Source organism: Hyperolius riggenbachi, chromosome 10 (genome assembly GCF_040937935.1).
Source record: "Hyperolius riggenbachi isolate aHypRig1 chromosome 10, aHypRig1.pri, whole genome shotgun sequence".
Lineage (NCBI taxonomy): Eukaryota > Metazoa > Chordata > Amphibia > Anura > Hyperoliidae > Hyperolius > Hyperolius riggenbachi.
In genome coordinates, this window is record NC_090655.1 from 237,111,956 (window position 1) to 237,134,971 (window position 23,016).

Genomic DNA, 23,016 nt, shown 5'->3' on the forward strand with positions numbered 1-23,016 from the left:
GGAGTGTGTGTATTTATAAAAAGATTTCTATACTGTACTGTGACAACGCGTTTCTCAGCATCAGCCGCTTCTTTAGGTCAAGGATGTGCCTTAAAGGGAACCAGAGATGAAAGTTTCACACAAAATAAACATATCAGTCGAGAGCTTGTAAAGAATAAATGCTCTACCTGATAATTTTGCCGTTCTGGTGTGCCTTTTTTAGTGTTTTTTATCCATTATTGCTCCAGGAAAAATCAAATATGGCCACCGGCTCATATCCCTTCTGCTTCCGGGTTATGAGTTGTTCTGGATGTGCTGTCTAGGCTATATGAGACTATGCTGCTATCTAGGCTATATGAGAAAGGCTGCGTCAGCCTTTCATCTGTGTGCTTTCATTTTGGTATGATGAGCAGCTGCCTGTAGGAAGTGTCTCTCATAGGAATGAAACTGCAGTCATCATCAGTATCTATGCAGACAGAGTGCACACAGATCATCATATTGCAGCCACACTTGTCTGTTTCAGAGATTCTCTCTCAGCAGCAGCATCCCCTCCCATGTCATCACAGCTCTCAGTATGCAAAGCAGGAAATCTGAGCCAGGAGGTGGCAGGCTTGGGCTTGAAAAGACTCCACAGAAGAGTGACTCAGCTCTAATGATTCCAGGTCAAACCTAGACTGAGCCAGTCGGGGATTCTTATCACAGCTGGTAATAGACTAATTAAGCAGATAAGAATGAAAATAAAAGCAGGGTAGGTGTTTACTGTCACTGATAAATGTAATAAAATAGATGAGGATGCTTCGTCTCTGGTTCTCTTTAAAGATACAAATAAAAGGTAGCTCTCAGACCCAGAGAAACTAAATGAAAGTAAAAATACAAAAAAGTGTATACAAAACGGATTTAAAATTACATAAACAAATGACTACATATTACATTCCAGCCTATAACTACCCACCCATTGCTGTTCTCATTCATAGGAGCTCTCCTGACCGGGAACCATGCTGTTTTAGTAAGCCTGATATTTTGAACCTATATATTCTTACAATGGGCTATTTTGATACACTTTTCTCTCCCACTCCCATTCTCAATTGGCTACTTCCCTTTCCTCCTCCAGGTGCTTATTCTTATATCACATGTTACATCTATATCTTAAATGGCCCATACACCCATACTGGTTAATCTGACCAATCGATTATGGTGGAATATAATATGTAGTAATTTGCTTAAATAAATTTCAAAGATGATTTCAAATGTATGTCCTACATTAAAAATGTTGTTGATAGGATCTTTTATTTGTTAATATCCACATTGATGAACCAACCAATCGATTGTTGGAATGTAAGATGTAGTCATTTGTTTATGTAATTTTATATACATTTTGTATACACTTTTTTGTATTTTTACTTTCATTAAGTTTCTCTGGGTCTGAGAGCTTCCTTTTATTTGTATCTTTAAGGCACATACTTGACCCGAAGAAGCAGCTGATGCTGAGAAACGCGTTGTCACAGTGCTCATGAAATAAAGTTTATAGAAATCTTTTTATAAATACACTCCTTGTGAGTTTTTTATATATAGATCTTTCTAGATTGAGTTTTGTTCCCATTGGGTCCCTCCTTCCTTTGTCTAGTCCAAAATACCCTGGAGGGCCTGTACTGCACAATTCTATTGATACAATTTTTTCTGGAGAGCGACCATACCTCTACATCTGATAGGCTGAGTGGGGACGGTACTTCTCCACGTCTATATGAGTGGCTGCATCTGGTGGCAACCCTCCTTTGTGAGTATACATTTTATTAGCTTAACTTATCTACCACGACAAAATGATATTACACCAGATTGGGCTCCTGGTGTCCGCGTGTCCTTTTCTGTTTTTACCAGTGCGAAGACCACAGATATATGGACGGCCACAGTGATTTGTACATCTCATCCGTTGTGAATCCAGCCTAAGGCGGAGCTTTGCATTCCGCTACCACAACTGACATATTCAAAATGGACGTGAACAGATCCTACAGATAACATGGGGCCCATCAACATGTCCGTTTCCAGCAAACAGTCCATTATCCGGCTTAGTGTGAGTCTATCCAGAAGCTTTACAACATCCTCACAGACTAACGGATGCTCGCCTGTGTGGCTTCTCTGGTGTGCAGGAAGGCTTCTTTTTTTCACTGAAGCATTTCCCACAGGAATAAGGCCAGTCCCCTGTATGACTTTTCTGATGTACAAGTAGTGTTCCTTTACTTAGGAAGCATTTCCCACACTCCAAACAAGAAAAAGGCCGCTCACCTGCATGCTTTTTTTGGGGTATAAGAAGATCACCTTTCTGAATATAACATTTCCCACACTCTGAATAGAATTTAGGCCTCTTCTCCACGGACTGTTGAACTGTGTGTTTGGCAATCAGTTACCAGGCAGCAGTAAGCAGTTATCATGCAGCAACAAGCAGTTACCAGGCTTCAGTGAGCAGTTGTGAGAGCTTGAGAGGCATTTCACTGCCTATCAACAGTCCGTGGAAAAGAGGCCTAAGGGTGTTCACCTGTGTGCATTTTTCTGATGTCTAAGAAAATATCCTTTCAGACCAAAACATTTCCCACATACTGAACAGCAAAAAGGACCACCGGCTGTGTGAACGCTCTGGTGTCTAACAAGTTTACCTTTCTCATAGAAACATTTCCCACACTCCGAACATGAATAAGGCCGCTCACCTGTGTGTATTTTTTGGTGTGTAACAAGATTTGATTTCCAAAGGAAACCTTTCCCACACTCTGAACATGAAAAAGGCCGCTCACCTGTGTGTGTATTTTGGTGTGCAAGAAGATGTCTGTTCTCAATGAAACATTTCCCACATTCTGAACAGCAATAAGGACGGTCACCTGTGTGATTTTTCTGATGTCTTAGGAGATCTCCTTTTTGCGTGAAAGATTTCCCACACTCTGAACAGGAATAAGGCCGCTCACCTGTGTGAACTCTCAGGTGTATAAGGAGATCTCCTTTCTGAATGAAATTTTTCCCACATTCTGAACAGGCATAAGGACGCTCTCCGGTATGGCTTCTCATGTGTGTCAGAAGCTCTCCCTTCCGACTGACACATTTCCCACACTCAGAACAGCAAAAAGGACGCTCTCCTGTGTGAATTCTCTGATGTACACGAAGCGATGTTTTCAGAGTAAAACATTTCCCACACTCTGAACATGACCATTGCAGCTTGGGTGACTGCTTTTTCTGGTGCGCAGAAAGTGATGCTTCAGGTTTGCTGCATTCCGGAGATGCTAGTCTTTGATATTCTGTATGTGTGGCATGATGTGATGTACAAGAAGATTCCTCCAGATTAGATGTATCTGTTCCTCTATCTGTACTCTGACCCCAGAGATGTGTATTTCCAGTCATGAAAATGTCTTCTGTAAAACGTTGTGTGACACCATTATCTTCTGCTACATCATCCAGATGTGACATCCGAGATTCCATTGTATTGCTCCCAACATCGTCTCCCCCTGCTGGAGGAAAATTATACCGTTATATTTAGTATAGTCATAGATGTGGCACAAACAAACTATGGGATATTGGGGAACTGTAATGTCATTCTTATGTCATGTAATGGAGTTGGACCTTTCATATGGTGTACAGTATATCCTGCTCATTTGTTGGTACTATGATGTTATACTGAGGAATGGAGATGGACTTTTCATATGGTGTACAGTATCTCCTCCTCATTTGTTGGTACTATGATGTTATACTGAGGAATGGAGATGTGCCTTTCTTATGGTGTACAGTATCTCCTCCTCATTTGTTAGTACTATGATGTTATACTGAGGAATGGAGATGGTCCTTTCATATGGTGTACAGTATCTCCTCCTCATTTGTTGGAACTATGACGTTATACAGAGGAATGGAGATGGGCCTTCCATATGGTGTACAGTATCTCCTCCTCATTTGTTGGTACTATGATGTTATACTGAGGAATGGAGATTGACTTTTCATATGGTGTACAGTATCTCCTCCTCATTTGTTGGTACTATGATGTTATACTGAGGAATGGAGATGTGCCTTTCTTATGGTGTACAGTATCTCCTCCTCATTTGTTAGTACTATGATGTTATACTGAGGAATGGAGATGGGCCTTTCATATGGTGTACAGTATCTCCTCCTTATTTGTTAGTACTATGATGTTATACTGAGGAATGGAGATGGGCCTTTCATATTGTGTACAGTATCTTCTCCTCATTTGTTGGCACTATGATGTTATACTGAGGAATGGAGATGGGCCTTTCATATGGTGTACAGTATCTCCTCCTCATTTGTTGGTACTATGATGTTATACTGAGGAATGGAGATGGGCCTTTCTTATGGTGTACAGTATCTCCTCCTCATTTGTTAGTACTATGATGTTATACTGAGGAATGGAGATGGGCCTTTCATATGGTGTACAGTATCTCCTCCTCATTTGTTGGTGCTATGATGTTATACTGAGGAATGGAGATGGGCCTTTCATATGGTGTACAGTATCTCCTCCTCATTTGTTGGTACTATGATGTTATACTGAGGAATGGAGATGGGCCTTTCATATGGTGTACAACATCTCCTCCTCATTTGTTGGTGCTATGGTGTTATAATGAGGAAAAGAGATGGACCTTTCATATGGTGTACAATATCTCTTACTCATTTGTTAGTGGTAATTACTTTTTGGCAAGATCTGTCACGGTGGCTGACCACTGCTACTGCAAGAAAGAAAAGGTATTAAATATTACCCAGTAATGTCTTAGAGAACCAGAACCACTAGGAATCTTATATAGGAACATGACTTCCATATTCAGTCACTGATTGAAGTGATACATGGAGGTAATTTCCTGCTCGTGTGAAGCTGAATACATACTAATAAACTTTGTTTAGGAAAGAAAAACTCATGATGGACTTAAGGTGCCCATACATCTCGCAGGCAGATTGACTAAAATACCTGTGGTTTACATATAGCTATACAGCCAGCTATATGTGCCACATGACAGGTTAGCCAGTGTATAGGTGCAACAGGATAGGTTAGCCAGTGTATAGGTGCCACAGGATAGGTTAGCCAGTGTATAGGTGCCACAGGACAGGTTAGCCAGTGTATAGGTGCCACAGTACATGTTAGCCAGTGTATAGGTGCCACAGGACAGGTTAGCTAGTGTATAGGTGCCACAGGACAGGTTAGCCAGTGTATAGGTGCCACAGGACAGGTTAGCCAGTGTATAGGTGCCACAGTATAGGTTTGCCAGTGTATAGGTGCCACAGTACATGTTAGCCAGTGTATAGGTGCCACAGTACAGGTTAGCCCAGGCATGGGCAAACTTGGCCCTCCAGCTGTTAAGGATCTACAAGTCCCACAATGCATTTGCTTTTATGAATCATGACTGTGGCTGTAAGACTCCTGCAATGCATTGTGGGACCAAGTTTGCCCATGCCTGGGTTAGCCTGTGTATAGGTGCCACAGGAGAGGTTAGCCAGTGTATAGGTGCCACAGGACAGGTTAGCCAGTGTATAGGTGCCACAGGACAGTTTAGCCAGTGTATAGGTGCCACAGCCTCCAGATCCCCCTCGCCGCTGCTGTTACCTACTCTACTCCCTTCCCCCTCCTCCGCTCGCACCCCCCTCCTCAAGTACTTTTCGATTACATTAGGTCTCATCGCATTGTATTGCCGCGCGGTTAGCTGCAGGGAAGAGGAAACGAGTGTTGCCTAGTAACGGTGGCCGCTAGGAAATGATGTCACACTTTCTCGTACAGGCCAGAACACTCGCCGCCTCTTCCTTGCGGCTCCCCACTCAGCAGTCCAATGCGGTGAGGCCGAATGTAATCGGAAGTTACTTGAGGGGGACCGCAAGCAGAGGAGGGGGAAGGGAGTGGTGCAGACCAGGTACCTGCGGCAGTGGCGAAAACCGCCACTTTGACGAATCCAAGATCGTCATTCCACTGATCACGATTTTCAGTTTTAAGCCGAAACTCGTTTCAGTTTTAAACCTTACAGTTGTCCTCAATGGAAACTCTCTTTGCCCAAGACGTCAATACTGACCTCGTAGCAGGGCTGTGGAGTCAAGTAGTGGGAAAAATGTTTGGGTTCCTGGAGTCGGAGTCGGTGGTTTCATAAACTGAGGAATCAGATGATTTTTGTACCAACTCCACAGCCCTGCCTCGTAGAGTGAGCTATTAGTCCTATTAGGTGTGAAAATGTTTTCTACTTGTTCTTGTGGTCCAGACAAGAGGAAAGAAAATTATTTCTTGTGACCTCTGCAAACCTGTATTCTACTTTAAGTAGAAAAGTGGGGTCAGGCATAAATACTATTTGAATCCTAAAAAGTGCCAAGAATGGATCTTAGATGAATATTAGAATCTCTTATTCTTTTCTATCTGAGGCAATAGAGATGACGAAAACAACTTTAGGAGTAAGGTATTTGATTGAGGTTGCTATCAAGTGGTTCAAAATGGGCTTTTATTATTATGCAAGAAAGATTTCAAGGGGGATCCTTCTTAGAGGGAACCAGTCTGCTCTTTTCCACACTGATCTGAGGAATCTTGTAATCAAATCATCCATATCCAGCTTGATATCTAGAAAAGTAGAAAGGGTGGCCACCTGAACTCAGAATACCGGTGGCATGTTCTTTATCTACTCCTTTCTGAAGCAAATAGAGGATAACTTGAACATTGACAAACCTTTTATTTGTCTCCATGAAGAAAATGCCCTCTAAAACCTCCTCCAAAAACAAGAGACTTCCCACGTTCTTGCACTACTATGGTAAACAATGTAGTAAAATCTTCCCGACCAGAAGCTGCCAGTCATTTATCTTCTTTAGGATTACTGATTGGCGGCTGATGTATGGCCAGATTGACCATTGGATAGATCCTTCTGTGATTGAATCTGATCAGAGAAGGATTTATTGCCTGCCCACAACCTAACAGCAATTTGTTTTGATCAGGCCAGAATATTAAGTAACATACAGTATGGGCACACTTAGGGCTTGATTCACTAAGACAAATAGCATGCCTTATCAAAGTTAGCACACCTTATCAAAGTTAACACGCCTTATCAGAGTAGCGAACGTATGTCTGCTAATTGGCAATGACGAGAGCTCCACTCGTCCTGCCCTGAGCCCCTGCAGGTTCGTAGTGCTACTCCAATAAGTTGTGTTAACTTTGATAAGGCGTGCTAACTTTGATAAGGCATGCTATTTGTCTTATTGAATCAAGCCAATCAAGACCATCTTTTCTTTGGATCAAAACCTTTAAACTTTATTCTTTAAAAAAAAAATCTTTGCAATGTCATTTTCTTCCTTATTTGTGATATATTTTCCCTTTCACATTTGACCTAGCCTGCATTTACTCTAAGTTGGTTCCAAATAGTAAATGTCATGGCTCATATGTGACTTCTGGACGTTTGCTCTCCTTCCCACATCTGCAGCAACACTGCTCTCCTCCTGGTTGGTTGGAAAAAATGAAAAAGGAGAGCCAAGGGGAGGGTGGGGCTATTTAAACCTGACGTTTCCCATATAGTACGCCAGTGTATTCTCATGCTGGGGGCCATGTTGGACAACAATGGGAAAATTGTACTTGCCATAGCTTTTTTTTTCCCTGTAGAGTTGTTTTTAGACTGAATACTAACAAATGCCTTTTGTTTTAAAAAGGCAATATTGTACTTAGCATATTATTTTCAGTAGTGGGGCTTTTTAGTTCTCTTTAGCCAACTGCAGTGGTGGTCTTAGTCTTAGTGGCCTTAGTTCACCATGACGTTAATGGCTAACACATCCACCTCAGAAATACTATATATTCTAGTATTTCTTAATGTACGTCTAGATATTTAAAGAGAACCCGAGGTGGGGTTCTGACAATGCTATCCGCATACAGAGGCTGGGTCTGCCTATACTGCCCAGCCTCTGTTGCTATCCAGATCCCCTTAAGCCCCCCCAACCCCTCCCCCCCCCCCCCCCCCCCGCGCGCTCTGCTATGCAGCATAAATCACAGCCGCGCTGTCGACATGCAGCGTGTCACAGCGAGCTGTGTTTACCTTTGTACTGTCAGTCTCGGCACTCCCCCCGCCTCCTGCATAGCTCCGGTCCCTGCCTGCTTCCCTTCCCTCCCCGCTGATTGGAGGGAAGGGATGCGGGCGGGGACCAGAGCTATGCAGGAGGCGGGGGGAGAGCCGAGACTGACAGTACAAAGGTAAACACAGCTCGCTGTGACACGCTGCATGTCAACAGTGCGGCTGTGATTTATGGGGGAGAGCAGAGCACAGGGGGAACTTAGGGGGGATCTGGATAGCAACAGAGGTTTGGCAGTATAGGCAGACCCAGCCTCTAGTGTCCACGAGTCGGCAGATCACTGGCTGAGTGCATTATGTTTCCACTCACCTCATCACCGCATGACGTCAATTGTATGCCAAACCTACCTTCCAACCACCCGCTTAGCAACAGAACATGCCACTAGCGATAAGTGTGTAGTGTTGGCCCTGCACTATCACCTGAGAGATCAGGTAATGATCCCTCACAGGTGACATTCCTTTACAGCAACCTTCCTCAGTCATTGACTTAATGTCACCAGTACATTGTCCAGTGTGCACATATTTGAGAGATAATACATTTTAGAAAATGAGATTTACCCCAGTTTTTTAGGTCTTCTTCTTCCTCTTTAACTGTCCTCATGCCGTCGGCCTCCTCTGTAGACTGCTGATCACTCATCACATATGTCTCTTCTTCTTCTTCCTTTATAATTAACGTCATGATGTCACCCTCCTCCATAGACTGCTGATCATAACCCTCATAGATCTCCTCTTCTTCCTCTTTAATTGTTCTCATCGTGTCCCCCTCCTCCATAGACTGCTGACCACCCCTCACATATGTCTCTTCTTCCTCAGGCTTCACGTATCTCAGCTCTTCTGCCTAAATACACAAAATAGTAAAGCTGAAAATAAAATCTTCCAGGTGAAGAAGAACATAACCTCCGATTGTCTGAAGTAACTTCTAGCTCTAGATATCAAGTTCCACCTACCTGATAATGGTGAGGGGTGGTGAGATCTTCCTGTGGACAATCATGGGAATAAAGAGGACCTGTACATCTCTCTGGTGGGTTTCCGTTACTGGATCCATCTGTAGGAAACACATACTGACTGAATACATTGTTGATATGTATTTATCACATGATGGGGGATCTAGGTGAACCCTCCGTATTGCTCTCTCCTTTACAAGAAATGAAAGTCTCCTCTTACCCGGTGATGTGAGGGGCGGCTGATTCTCCATCATGGTGTCCTTGTAGAGCTCCTTGTGTGCTTCTATACACTGCCCCTCCTCCACCACATCTTCCTCTTTCTTCTCTACCTTACAGCCCTTCGCATCCTTCCTTACCATGTTCTTGTTCTGATCCTTCTCTCCTTCCAGATCCCCTCCTCCTGCAATGGCACAGCGAGACATGGAACAGGGACAGGGTTTGTAATAAAGTACAGAATACTTCAGCAGGTAGATGGACCATCACCCCCAAACCACATGTTCAGTTGACATATTTCTATCATCATATATGTTTCTTTACTTGTACTTTATTATAGTATGTTTGCAAAGTGCTTGCTAGCACAGTTGACCTGGAGAAGTGTGTCTCCCTTTCACAAAATGTGTTCTGCATAATAAAGTCTCAATGTTCTGATCTGAAGACGGGTCTACTATTTTTTCAGAACTATCAGGGTTCTCCCCAGGAGTAATTAGGTGGGCGGGCTGCCCGGCTGTTTTAAATCACCGCCTGAGTGCTACCACGTGCCTGGCTTGGGTGCCCCATATGTCATCTCTGGGGTGCCCAGCAGGAGTGCCCCGAACAGTAGTGAAGTGCAGCCGCCAGGCATTCGATATGATGGCCGCCATATAGTGGGCGCCACTCGCCACTAGTAATCCCCAGCCTTGCTCAGCCTGCATCTATGGACTGAGGCTAAGCTGTCAGCACAACACCGCCCCTGCCCAATCACGATTACCTGGCAGGGGGGCATGTAATTGTATTCAAACGGGGGAGGGGGCTGGAGACAGCTTTTTCAACTGATAAACTGAAAACTAAATCTGTAGTTGGGCTTATGGGGGTCAACTGACAGAGTGTAAGCTGCTCTGGTGCAGAGACTGATGGGATTGGATCTGTTATCTCTGTACAGCACTGTGGAATATGTCAGAGCTATATAAATGTATTATTATAATAATAATAATAATAGCATGTAACTGTGTTGCGCGCATTAGAGTGTAAGCTCCTCTGGTGCAGAGGCTGATGGGAATGGCTCAGTGATCTCTGAACAGCGCTGTGGAATATGTCAGCTCTATATAAATGTATAATAATAATAATAGTAGTGTGTGACTGTGGTGAGGACATTACAGTGTAAGCTCCTCTGGTGCAGAGACTGATGGGAATGATTGAGTGATCTCTGTACAGTACTGTGTGGAATATGGCAGAGCTATCTAAATAATAATAATAGTCTGTGGCAGTGGAGAGGACATTAGAGTGTAAGCCCCTGTGGTGCAGAGATGAGGGGACGGGATCAGTGATCTCTGTACAGAGCTGTGGAATATATCATATAATAATAGTGTGTGAGTACGCTGAGGACATTGGAGTGTAACTTCTCTGGCAGAGCCGGTCCGCCCATGAAGCGGGGTGATGCTGCTTCCTCAGGCGGAAGAAGTGGGGGGGCGGCGCCAGGCCAGAAGCAGGAAGTATAGAGTGCATCTGGCCGACTCTCGGATTACCGCTGCTTGCTTGGACACCATGACACCCCTTGGCCTCTGCCGCACCTGACGATGATGCAATGGTGACCCATAATTTTTCTCCCGTGAGCAGCTTCCGATCCCCACATGCTCATGCCTCCCATACACTCCCCCTCTGAGTCTGCCCCCTGGCAGCGGCCCAGCCAATAGGCAGCTGGGAAAGCTCTAGCCCACAGCTCTCTGCTCTCTCCAAACTCTAAGCAGCCACAGGCGAAGCTTTTAACTTTGTGTAGACCTGCTTCTAGCCCAGCTCCCAGTCAGTCAAACCAGGAATTCGGGCATGAAGATGGACGCTGCTGACCCCCTTGACCTTTGAGGCTTACCAGACGATGCTCCCTGCATCCCCTTTGACGCGATGAGAAAGCAGAGAGAGGTGGGCAGGTGGCTAGGCTGCACGTGCAGGGGAGAAAAGATAACACACGGGCTGCCAGTCAATGGGATGAGGATGAAGTTATGAGGCAGTAACACTGTGACGAGGAGAGACTTATCCTGGACCTAAACGGCTGTCCTTTGAGAAAAATAGGGGTACTGTCTGTGACACTGACTGTCCTGTGATGCATGCAGCAACAATCCTCGTGCAGCATTGCTGCTGAACTGATTTTCACTAATTTGAAAATAAAACTTGCAGTTTCTTTCTGCAGTTTTTCTCCTATAGGTGATCTATATACATGGGTGGTGGAAATTTCTGGAGTCATACATCATGGCATGATATTGATAAACTGCCTGACTGTTTATCAACATCATGCTATGACCCCAGAAATTTCCTCTTCCTGAGTGGGACACCCATGTACAGGATCTTCTCAAAAAATAAGCATATTGTGATAAAGTTCATTATTTTCTGTAATGTACTAATAAACATTAGACTTTCTTATATTTTAGATTCAAATACACACAACTGAAGTAGATCAAGCCTTTTATTGTTTTAATATTGATGATTTTGGCATACAGCTCATGAAAACCCAAAATTCCGATCTCAAAAAATTAGCATATTTCATCCGACCAATAAAAGAAAAGTGTTTTTTTTTTTTTAAAAAGTCAACCTTCAAATAATTATGTTCAGTTATGCACTCAATACTTGGTCGGGAATCCTTTTGCAGAAATGACTGCTTCAATGCGGCGTGGCATGAAGGGAATCAGCCTGTGGCACTGCTGAGGTGTTATGGAGGCCCAGGATGCTTCGATAGTGACCTTAAGCTCATCCAGAGTGTTGGGTCTTGCATCTCTCAACTTTCTCTTCACAATCTTCCACAGATTCTCTATGGGGTTCAGGTCAGGAGAGTTGGCAGGCCAATTGAGCACAGTAATACCATGGTCAGTAAACCATTTACCAGTGGTTTTGGCACTGTGAGCAGGTGCCAGGTCGTGCTGAAAAATGAAATCTTCATCTCCATAAAGCTTTTCAGCAGATGGAAGCATGAAGTGCTCCAAAATCTTCTGATAGCTAGCTGCATTGACCCTGCTCTTGATAAAACACAGTGGACCAACACCAGCAGCTGACATGGCACCCCAGACCATCACTGACTGTAGGTACTTGACACTGGACTTCAGGCATTTTGGCATTTCCCTCTCCTCAGTCTTCCTCCAGACTCTGGCACCTTGATTTTCGAATGACATGCAAAAGTTGCTTTCATCCGAAAAAAAGTACTTTTGGACCACTGAGCAACAGTCCAGTGCTGCTTCTCTGTAGCCCAGGTCAGGCGCTTCTGCCACTGTTCCTGGTTCAAAAGTGGGTTCATGCTTCCATCTGCTGAAAAGCTTTATGGAGATGAAGATTTCATTTTTCAGCACGACCTGGCACCTGCTCACATTGACAAAACCACTGGTAAATGGTTTACTGACCATGGTATTACTGTGCTCAATTGGCCTGTCAACTCTCCTGACCTGAACCCCATAGAGAATCTGTGGGATATTGTGAAGAGAAAGTTGAGAGACGCAAGACCCAACACTCTGGATTAGCTTAAGGCCGCTATCAAAGCATCCTAGGCCTCCATAACACCTGAGCAGTGCCACAGGCTGATTGCCTCCATGCCACGCCGCATTGAAGCAGTCATTTCTGCAAAAGGATTCCCGACCAAGTATTGAGTGCATAACTGAACATAATTATTTGAAGGTTGACTCTTTTTGTTTTAAAAACACTTTTCTTTTATTGGTCGGATGAAATATGCTAATTTTTTGAGATAGGAAATTTGGGTTTTCATGAGCTGTATGCCAAAATCACCAATTTTAAAACAATAAAAGGCTTGAACTACTTCAGTTGTGTGCATTTGAATCTAAAATATATGAAAGTCTAATGTTTATCAGTACATTACAGAAAATAATGAACTTTGTCATAATATGCTAATTTTTTGAGAAGATCCTGTATATAGTAAACACTGAAAAAACTTTTTTTTAATTTTCAAATCAGCAGTTTGCATCAGCAGAATGCATCTTTACTATATGCCTATATCGATAGTAAAGTAGCTGCAGGCAGTGTGTGCTGATCTCTGCTACTTCCAGTATGTACAGTATAAGCTGTTACACTGCGCCTGTACTGATAGGAAATTAGCAGCAGTGTGTGCTGATCTCTGCTACCTCCAGTATGTACAATATAAGTTGTTACTCTGTGCCTGTATTGATCCGAAACCAGCTGCAGTGTGTGCGATCTCTGTTGCCTCCAGTATGTACAGTATGAGTTGTTACTCTATGCCTGTATTGATCCGAAACTAGCTGCAGTGTGTGCTGATCTCTGTTGCTTTCAGTATGTACAGCTGTTACTCCTAGCTGGGCCCTCATTGTCGCAGTAGTCACAGGGGCTATTGTAAAGCCGAGGGGGACAGGGTGGCACCACGAGTTACAGCACCAGGTGACACCAATGCTAGTGACACCACTGCTGTGCTGTGACTTCTGTCAATCAGGCATAATGTTTGCAGCAACGCAGCCGCAGGGAGGATCAGGATGGTGGCTGGAGGAGGAGTGACTGTGAGAGTGACAACATTCAGGCCTGGGGTGACTTGGTAGTCAGTGACTGAGGGGGTCAGGGCAATTATACTACCTATACTGGGGGAAACGATACTAGCTACCTATACTGGGGGCAACTATACTAGCTACCTATACTGAGGGCAACTATACTACTACACTTGGATTACTATACTGACTACCTATTGTGACGAATCAACGTTTATTCGTCCTAAAAAAGTAGTTAGAGCCTTATAAAATATTCCCTGTCGCCACTATTAACCACTTGCCGACCGCGCACTCATACCGCGCGTCGGCAAAGTGGCAGCTGCAGGACCAGCGATGCAGTATTGCGTCGCCAGCTGCAGGCTGATTAATCAGGAAGCAGCCGCTCGTGCGAGCGGCTGCTTCCTGTCAATTCACGGCGGGGGGCTCCGTGAATAGCCTGCGGGCCGCCGATGGCGGCTCGCAGGCTAAATGTAAACACAAGCGGAAATAATCCGCTTTGTTTACATTTGTACGGCGCTGCTGCGCAGCAGCGCCGTAAGGCAGATCGGCGATCCCCGGCCAATCAGCGGCCGGGGATCGCCGCCATGTGACAGGGGACGTCCCGTCACTGGCTGCACAGGACGGATAGCGTCCTGTGCAGCCCGGATCTCCAGGGGGGGCCAGGTAGGAGAGGGAGTGGGAGGATTTCGCCGCGGAGGGGGGCTTTGAGGTGCCCCCCCCCGCAACACCCGCAGGCAGGAGCGATCAGACCCCCCCAGCACATCATCCCCCTAGTGGGGAAAAAAGGGGGGCGATCTGGTCGCTCTGCCTGCACGCTGATCTGTGCTGGGGGCTGCAGAGCCCACCCAGCACAGATCAGCTACAACAGCGCTGGTCGTTAAGGGGGGGTAAAGGGTGGGTCCTCAAGTGGTTAAAAAGTGACAGCAGAGGGAAAGGCTTGGTTTACAAAAAAAATCAGGGAAGCCAGGGGTTAACAGTTCCTCTCCCTGGTCAACTGTAGCAAATGCTCTTGTTACCTAGTTTTTCCGCACCTCCATGTGACCAAGGGTCCTGGGCATTCAAGGACCCCCAACCAGGCAGAAAGAGGGAAATCTCACACCTCCACTGCCTAACCCAGACTTGGTGGCTTCTCAGCTCCGTACATGAAAAGAGCAGCCACAGGAGGTCCTGCTAACATCCTGCAGAAGCCACTTAGAGACTACAGCTGGCTTTCTCAGCGACTAGTAGGAAACCTATCTGTGACCTCACAAATATGAAATCCATCTTTTATCATAAAGATGACTTCCCAAATAGGCCACGGCCTTTAGAACCCGCTTATTCTGAAATTCGGAATCAACCACATGATTGGATGTTTCTGAATGCAAGGTAAGCCCTGCCAAAGCAGAGATATGCACTTTGGGGTCACCGTTCACTCTAAACCCCCCAAGTTTGGGATCAACGTTCTTGATAAATTCTGACAAACCTAAAAATGTTATTAGATTTAACATAACTTGTACGGTTTGCAGATGAGCACACTTATCATGATTCAGGTAAATTCTTGTCTCTATGAGAGGGGCAGAGACCTCCTGCTGCAAAGAGGTGTGTGATCCATGCCCCCTAACCCCTCCTTGCTGGAGTGGGGGCTATAACCACTGCGAGCCCAGAAAGCTCTGGGTCCTTTACCTTCCATCTGGTGCCTAGTAACATCCTGGCAGCCCGCAAGGACACGGGCCAAAACCTCCATCTTGGAAATTCTCACAAAGGCCTGTTGGCCGCATGGCAACCGCCATTTTGGGACTTTTGCCAAAGACTTGCGATTGCCGCACGGACTACCAATAACGGTATTTGAACTGTATATTAAGACATTCTGTTCCTTTTCCTCTCTTCTCTCTGTCAATCAATCTGTTCTAAAATAAGCTGTGTGTATGTAGTTTAGAAATAAACTAACGATTTTTATCGTTCAGTTGTGTGCCTTTTCTGGTCATCTGATTGCTGCTATAACGAATCTGCCCTCTGAAGAGTCAGTCATACTACCGCATTGTTTTATGATTTGCTTATAGATTGTTGATTTGCTAGCTAGGTTGTAAATAACCGTTTCTTCCTTCTAGGATTAGCTAGTACCAGATTTCCTGTGCAAAATCGATAACTTTTGTTTCTCAATTGTAAACACAATTCGAGATTGTAGCATATAGGGACCCAGTAACCTTTCTTTAACGTCACATTGCTCACAGTCTTTAAGCCGTCGGAAGTGACTATTCCCCGAACGGTGATTGGAGCGTGTTGAACGTGATTGGGCTGGCTACCGTATTGTGACTGCGGGAGTCTCTTTCCTCCCTGAACTGAGAGAGTGGTGGCAGTGTACTTACCCGATTTCCAGCGCGAAATCAATATTTTTGAGTTTACCGATTGTATATACAATCCGGATTGTACATGTATGGGCACCTCCAACCGATCTTAACCGTTTACTACGCACACAGTGAATTTGCCTCCAGCAGTCTCTAGTGCATGAGACCTGCATGGCAACAGTGGCCTAGTAATACGGGATTGGTGGATGTTTGTCCCATTACATATTGTCGGCAGCTGCGCGACCAATCTTTATTGTCAGTCTGTTCACCGTACTTCCTGCGTATGCTAACGGGAGCAGATTAGACGGGATTGGCACGCTCTGTCGCCTTTTCCTTTGCTTTCTTCCCTCCGACGATCCAGCAACCAGTCTCGTTGTCCGTCTGCGCCCGTACTTCCTGCGTACGCTAACGGGAGCAGATCTCGACGGTATCGCGGGGCTGGATTGTCGCACCTATATTGGGGGCAACTATATTAGCTACCTATGCTGGGGCAACTATACTGGCTACCTATACAGGGGGCACTTTTACCTGGATACCTGCCTACCCATACTGAGGGTGTTTTTCTCTTGGTCGCACCTCATCTGTAATGTGCGATGAAAATTGGCGGGGGGCGCTTCCTCACAAGTTTGCCTCAGGCAGCAAAAAGTTTAGGACCGGTGTTCGCAAGGTTAATGCTGCTGATGGGCATTATGGGGTTAAAGAATGACCTGCATCACTTTGCACATGCTCAGTAGCATTTGTATGCTATTCTGTCGGGTATGCTAAAATGTTGGAACACAGGTATTCCAACATTTTAGCATACCCGACAGAATAGCATACAAATGCTACTGAGCATGTGCAAAGTCATGCAGGGCATACATTAACCCCATAATACCCATCAGCAGCATTAACCTTTTCAACCCCAGTTAGCTGCCTGTGTGCTGGTGTGCAATCTCCACTATCCAAGTGGACATAGAGTTGGAATAAAAAGTTGTCCGAGCGAAGCGAGGACCGAGCCCGCAGCCCAACGAGCGAAGCGAGCGGGCAAGGGGACACTGATTCTACTAACAAGGGGTATATCACTTTAAATGTATGCTATTCTGTCAATGTATGCTAGTTAGTTGGAACACCGATCCTGTTCTCTGGTACAGACTGATGGGAAGGGATTGATGATCTCTGTATAAATAGTAGCAGCTTGTGGTGACGGGAGAGAGGTCACGGAGCGAGTGGAGGTTACTGCCTGGATGTAAATTTAAAATTATATCTCACCTCCGCAGCTCTGTTGGCAGTCCTTGCAATGTCTCTCGTCCTCTTCCCTTTTAAATTCAACTTCCTGCCTTTGCTCCATAACTTCCTATTTTTGCGTTCCATTTAAAATTATATGAGCCTGCCACCACATGGACAATGGCGGAACTGCAGCCAACATGACTTCAGTGTGGCACCCCCTTTTGTTAATTCTACAATTATTTATTTCCCCTCTTCTTTTAATCCAAGTTAGAAATGTAATCTTATATGAACTAGCTGTTGGGTATTAAGTATTTATATCACACTAGTCAATTATTTACATACCACATCCCACTGTTTTTGGGTGTAATCTTATATCTTCTTCACTTCAATTTTTATTATCTGCATTCTGCACTTATCTCCCAGGAATACACAGATGTTCCCTCTGAACAGGCTAATGAAGGAGCTGACAAGAGTTCCTGTCATGCTGACATAAGGCTTTACTGCTGGACCATCAGGGTAGGACATGGCAATTATTTCTGAAATAATTCATCCTCATGCTCTCCTCAGGGCTGGTTACCCCACTATGCTCTACCCGAAGAAAGAAGACTTTGTGGTTTCAGTGTTTGTGTTATAAAGTGGGATGTAAAACCTGCACTGTTCGGAAATCACTTGACATGTGAAGTGTGGCAGTCACCCCACTTATGAAGTGCTGCAATAATCCCACATATGAAGTGCAGCAATCACTACACATATGATGTGTGCAAATCACTACATGTATGAAGTGCCTTAGTTATCCCACATATGAAGTGCGGCAAGCACCCCACATAGAAAATGCAGCAATAACCCCAAATCTCACTTGCAGATAATACTCCACATATGAAGTGTAGCAATCACTCCACATATGAAATATGGCAATCACCCCAAAAAAGAAATGGGGCTATCACCCTAACAATTCAGCAATTAGCCCACATAGAAAATGCAGCTCATCTCACTGCTTAGTGTATGGGGAGGTGACAGTCACTCACTCAGACCTCAGTCAGATCATGCAAACCATCTGACAGCCGTCTTCACCACCACAAGGTGCACAAGACATAATGAATGCTGCTGTTGGTGTCTTGGTCAACCACCCTGCCTGCCCTTCGCTCACCCTCTCTCTCTGGGCCTGATCCAATTCCCTTTTTCTCCTAGGTAATATTTTTTCACAAAGTATCAATAAAATGCCTTTGAAGCCACCAGCAAGCAAGAAAACACTGGGCCAGTAGAGGAGAGACAACTAACTACTCACGCTCCTGGGTCCTGCTGTAAGCACGTGTCCTTCTGTCAGTGCTGGTGGGTGGATATCTCATCTGTTGGCCGTGTCCTCCAGAATCCTCTTCCTAAAAACCTTTTTGTTGCTTTCTGTGCTCCTTCACAAGCAGGAGGGCAAACGGTTCCACATTGGCACTGCCTCCTCTCCTTCCACCACACTGACACTGCTCTCCCCTCACAGCTTGACTTCTCTTTCTCTCTCGGACGTCCTCACTCTCCTGGGCAGTAAGACACTTTCTGCTTCTTGCGCTGAACCCTATAGCTTGCTACCCTGAATTATGTGATTAGGTTGCTTCATGGTAGGGCCAGTCCTGGCTCTCCTTCCTCCATGGATCAGAGAGCATGTTCAGCTCAGACTCTGTGGCTGCTCTTGGTGCAGGAAGAGGGCACGGCATCTGCTGGAAAATGTAACATGCTGCAGCGAGGCATCCTGACCGCATAAACCTGGCCTTCTTTTAGCTGTTAGGAGTAGATGTGTAGCCATGGCAGAGAGCTACAGAATGCAACTAAGAACACTGCCTCCCCTACAGACCTGATGGTCTCTTCCATCACTGACACCATGCTCAGAAACATGCTATAGATACAAGTTAAATTTACATCACTCACAGATCTTTTTAAAAATTTACAGTAACATACTAGCAAGCTGCAAAATGTTATCTCCAGTTCAATTATGGAGCGGTTATTCTCGCTGGTCCTAGGCTGGCCTTCTAGAACGCCACTACTGGGAGTCACCCAGGGTGGCATGGCTCGCGTCTTTCCCCCAGCCTTGTAGCAGTGGTGGGGGGACACTACAACACAGGTGCGAAGGCCAGGGTATTTTAACCATGGCCAATCACTGCTTAGTGATGTTCCATCCCAGCAGCTGCGGCATGTTGCCACGCCATCTGTGACTGTCACAGTCCTCTTGTCCCATCTTTCCGCTCAGTTCACTCACTGCACAGTCAGTCCTCTCAGTGCAGTTACCCACGTCAGTCCTGTCACGTGCTACCTGTCAGTCCAGTAATTTGTCATTCCCATCATCTGTCTGGTTCAGACCCGGATTAAGCAGGGCACTGTAGGCACATGCCTACAAGCGTTTTATACTGCAAAGGCGGGTGTCTGAACTTCCCTATTTTGCAATACAAAAGCTGGGAGTGCGACCGCTGTCACGACCACAGCCCGCCCATGATCGCGTCTCCCAGCTGCACACAGTTCAGTTGCCAGCCTGTGGTCCCACCCCAAAGCAATTTGACGGCCTGCATGCAGGCCAGGGTTGGGGATGTGGCCTGTGTTTAGGGCGCCAGAATGCCTCTTCCTACAGGCTCCTGAAATCCGGCCCTGGTCAGTCCTGTTACATCAGTCCAGTAAGTCTGGTCTGTCACTTTAGTCCACTCTTTCCCTTATTGGGCTTGATTCACTAACCGGCGCTAATTGATAGCACCGGAGTGAACAGCAACTTAGTGCCTGAAAAGTAACTTTGCGGGCACTAATAGCTCCACAAAGCTACATCGTGCACAGCCCAGGGAAGTGGCGCGCAGCCGGTAATAGTGCGCGGTGCGACGATAACGTCACACCCACTGCCCTGTAAACAATGGCGCATCGGGTTCCCCCAAAATGGCGCATTAGTGCGCCGCTTCAGGGCAGCCGATGTGCCGTTTTTGTTCACAGGGCAGCAGGTGCAACGTTATCATTGCACTGCGCACTATTACCGGCTGCATGTGCACTGCTCTGGGCTGTGCGCGATGTATGGGCGCAAACCACTTAACTCCGTGGTTTGCGTCCACTATGTCTTTAGGCTCACTAACCGGCTTAGCGCCTGTCAGTGATTCAAGCTGTTTGCAGGAACCACCTCTCCTATTTTCCTCATCACTGGTGGGCCAGCCCTAGGGGTCGTGACCTGGTGGGCACCAGGCAGCAAAGTAGTCCATCGTCTGCTAGGGATGACGGCCCATTGTCTATTACCTTTTTACACAGACAGTTGCCAACACACACAAAGAAAAAAATCACAAATTGTAGCAACAGTTGTGTCACGATAGTTTGTGCCACTTGCCTCTTCTCACTCCTGCGCTGGCTCTCTTGTCAGAGCAGTGGAGGGCAATGATCGCAGCCCTCCAGCCGCTGAGTCCCATGCAACTCCTCACGTCTTCTGTCCTCCAGCATGGTGGAGGACGCCAGCCCAATGTGCTTCCAGGTCTGGCATCCTCTGTTGCTAGGCGCGCGCACGCCTCCTCTCTGTTTATCCCTGTGGCGGTAGGCAGTACTGCACCCTGCTTAAAGGATACCACAACTGACATGTGGCATAATGAGATAGACATGGGTATGTACAGTGCCTAGCACACAAATAACTATGCTGTGTTCCTTTTTTTCTTTCTCTGCCTGAAATAGGTAAATATCAGGTATGTAAGTGGCTGACTCAGTCCTGACTCAGACAGGAAGTGACTACAGTGTGACCCTCACTGATAAGAAATTCCCCCTTTTTTATCTCTTTCTTGCTCTCAGAAGCCATTTTCTGCTAGGAAAGTGTTTTATAGTTGGAATTTCTTATCACTGTAGTCACTTCCTGTCTGAGTCAGCCACTTACATACTTGATATTTACCTCTTTCAGGCAGAGAAAGAAAAAAAGGAACACAGCATAGTTATTTGTGTGCTAGGCACTGTACATACCCATGTCTATCTCATTATGCCACATGTCAGTTGTGGTATCCTTTAATTGAGAGGCAGGGTATTTAAACCCTGCACTGTCACAGATGGATGCTGTTGTATCCCTGGTCACAGCCACAACATTCCGCCACTGTTCCCTCTTCCCTTTCCTGTTTGTCCTCCTTACTGGATTTCCCTCAACCAGGATCTCCCTTCCAAGATCCCTTGTCTAATCCCTCTTGCCGGCCTGTATGCCTGCAATCCTGCCCTGCCTAACCAGGATCCCTAAATTCCCTGTCAGTTATTCCTGGTTCCCTGTCCGTCTCCCTGCAGTCATTTCCCTGGATCCCTGCTGTCTCCAGCCTCACTTCCCTGTCCTCGGCATTCCCGGGGATTCCCTCAGCCTGCCTGTTCTCCTCTAGGAACTTCCACCTACCACCTGCTGCAACCCTGGGTTTCCCTCAGCCAGCTCCCTCCTGGAGCTCTCCAGTCACCTGCAGTATTCCTGGGATTCTTTCAGCCTCCCAGTTCCCTCTGGGAGCCCTCCAGTCACCTGCAGTATACCTTGGTTTCCCTCAGCCTGCCAGCTCCCTACTGGAGCTCTCCAGTCCCCTGCAGTATTCCTGGGATTCCTTCAGCCTCCCAGTTCCCTCTGGGAGCTCTCCAGTCACCTGCAGTATCCCTGGGTTTCCCTCAGTCTGCCAACTCTCCCCGAGAGCTCTTCAGTCACCTGCAGCATCACCGTGTTTCCCCTTGCCTGCCAGTTACCCTCCTGGGTTCCTAGCCTGTCAGCTCTCTTCCCTGAGGTACTCTATCAGGCTTCTCCAGGAATTACCCTGTCAGTTGGTACCCCTCCTGGGATCCTAGCTGTCAGTTCCTTACCTGGGATTCTCCCTGCTTATCCGCTGCCCTCCTGGGAGCCCCTCAGTCAGCTCCCTCCCCGGGTGTATCCTGCCTGTCCAATCCCATCCTGGGAACTACTGCCTGTCTGTATCCTTCCTGGGATCCCTATTGGTTAGGTCTACCTGTTCTGCAGGTCCTGTCCTGCTAGACTGTCTTGGCCCAATGGTCCGCTCTACTCGAGATCCCTCCTATCCCGTCAGGTATCCTCTGTTCTTCCCGTCACTGGTGCTGTAGTCCTGGGGGTCGTGACCTGGCAGGCGCCAGGCAGCAAAGTAGTCCGCCACCCACTGGGGGGTGATGGCCCATCATCCCTTATGGGATGCGCTGGGGAAGACCCATGCCTGCTTACACCCCACGTCCTGGGGCTGCTTGCTCCTTGATACCAGTGACGGGATCAATAGAACCCAGACAGGTTGCGAGAACCCTGACAGGATGCTGCTGATTTGAGTTCTGGAACGGATTGTACCACCTCAGGAAGTGCAGGAAGCGATATCACAAATTCTACACAGAATACAGCGGTTCAGGTAAACAGGAATTCTTTAATTCCTAGTTCGAGTATTCAGAGATTCAACACATTTTCTTTTATATATTGTTTTTAATAAAAGAACGATACCTCAGTGCAGAAATATTTATAGAGGAAAAAAAAGGCTTATTAAATAAAGTTTACTTTATATAACAAAAATACATTATTAAAAAAAAGGAATTTACAGATACAAAGTACACAAATATGCACCCGCTAGGAGTTAGTACAGTGCAGCATATGGATTACGTACAGATCGGACCAGTCTGATAATGCCGAGTCACCAATTTCTTGCATTGCTTTTTGGTAACAATGCTTTTCAGTTCCTTTCAGTTTAGTGATTGTGATTCACCCTAACTTAACCACCTGGGCGTTACGGACGAGATCAGCTCGTCCATTAACGCCGCGGTGGATTGCTCAGGCCCTGGTGGGCCGATTTGCATACATTTTTTTTTATACACACAGCTAGCACTTTGC

At 46.1% G+C, this 23,016-nt stretch overlaps 1 protein-coding gene across 1 annotated transcript in view; it reads right to left on the reverse strand.

Annotated features, from left to right (window-relative positions):
- Nucleotides 1-1,451: 1,451 nt before the first annotated feature.
- The window catches only part of LOC137536964 (zinc finger protein 605-like), a 37,077-nt gene continuing 15,512 nt past the window's right edge, over nt 1,452-23,016 (reverse strand). Inside the window, exons 6-9 of the mRNA XM_068259129.1 lie at nt 9,198-9,377; nt 8,981-9,078; nt 8,592-8,871; nt 1,452-3,467 (exon numbers count right to left, since the gene is read on the reverse strand). Coding sequence (XP_068115230.1) covers nt 2,506-3,467; nt 8,592-8,871; nt 8,981-9,078; nt 9,198-9,377 — 1,520 coding nt within the window. The 3' untranslated portion in view covers nt 1,452-2,505. The remainder of the gene's footprint in view (nt 3,468-8,591; nt 8,872-8,980; nt 9,079-9,197; nt 9,378-23,016) is intronic.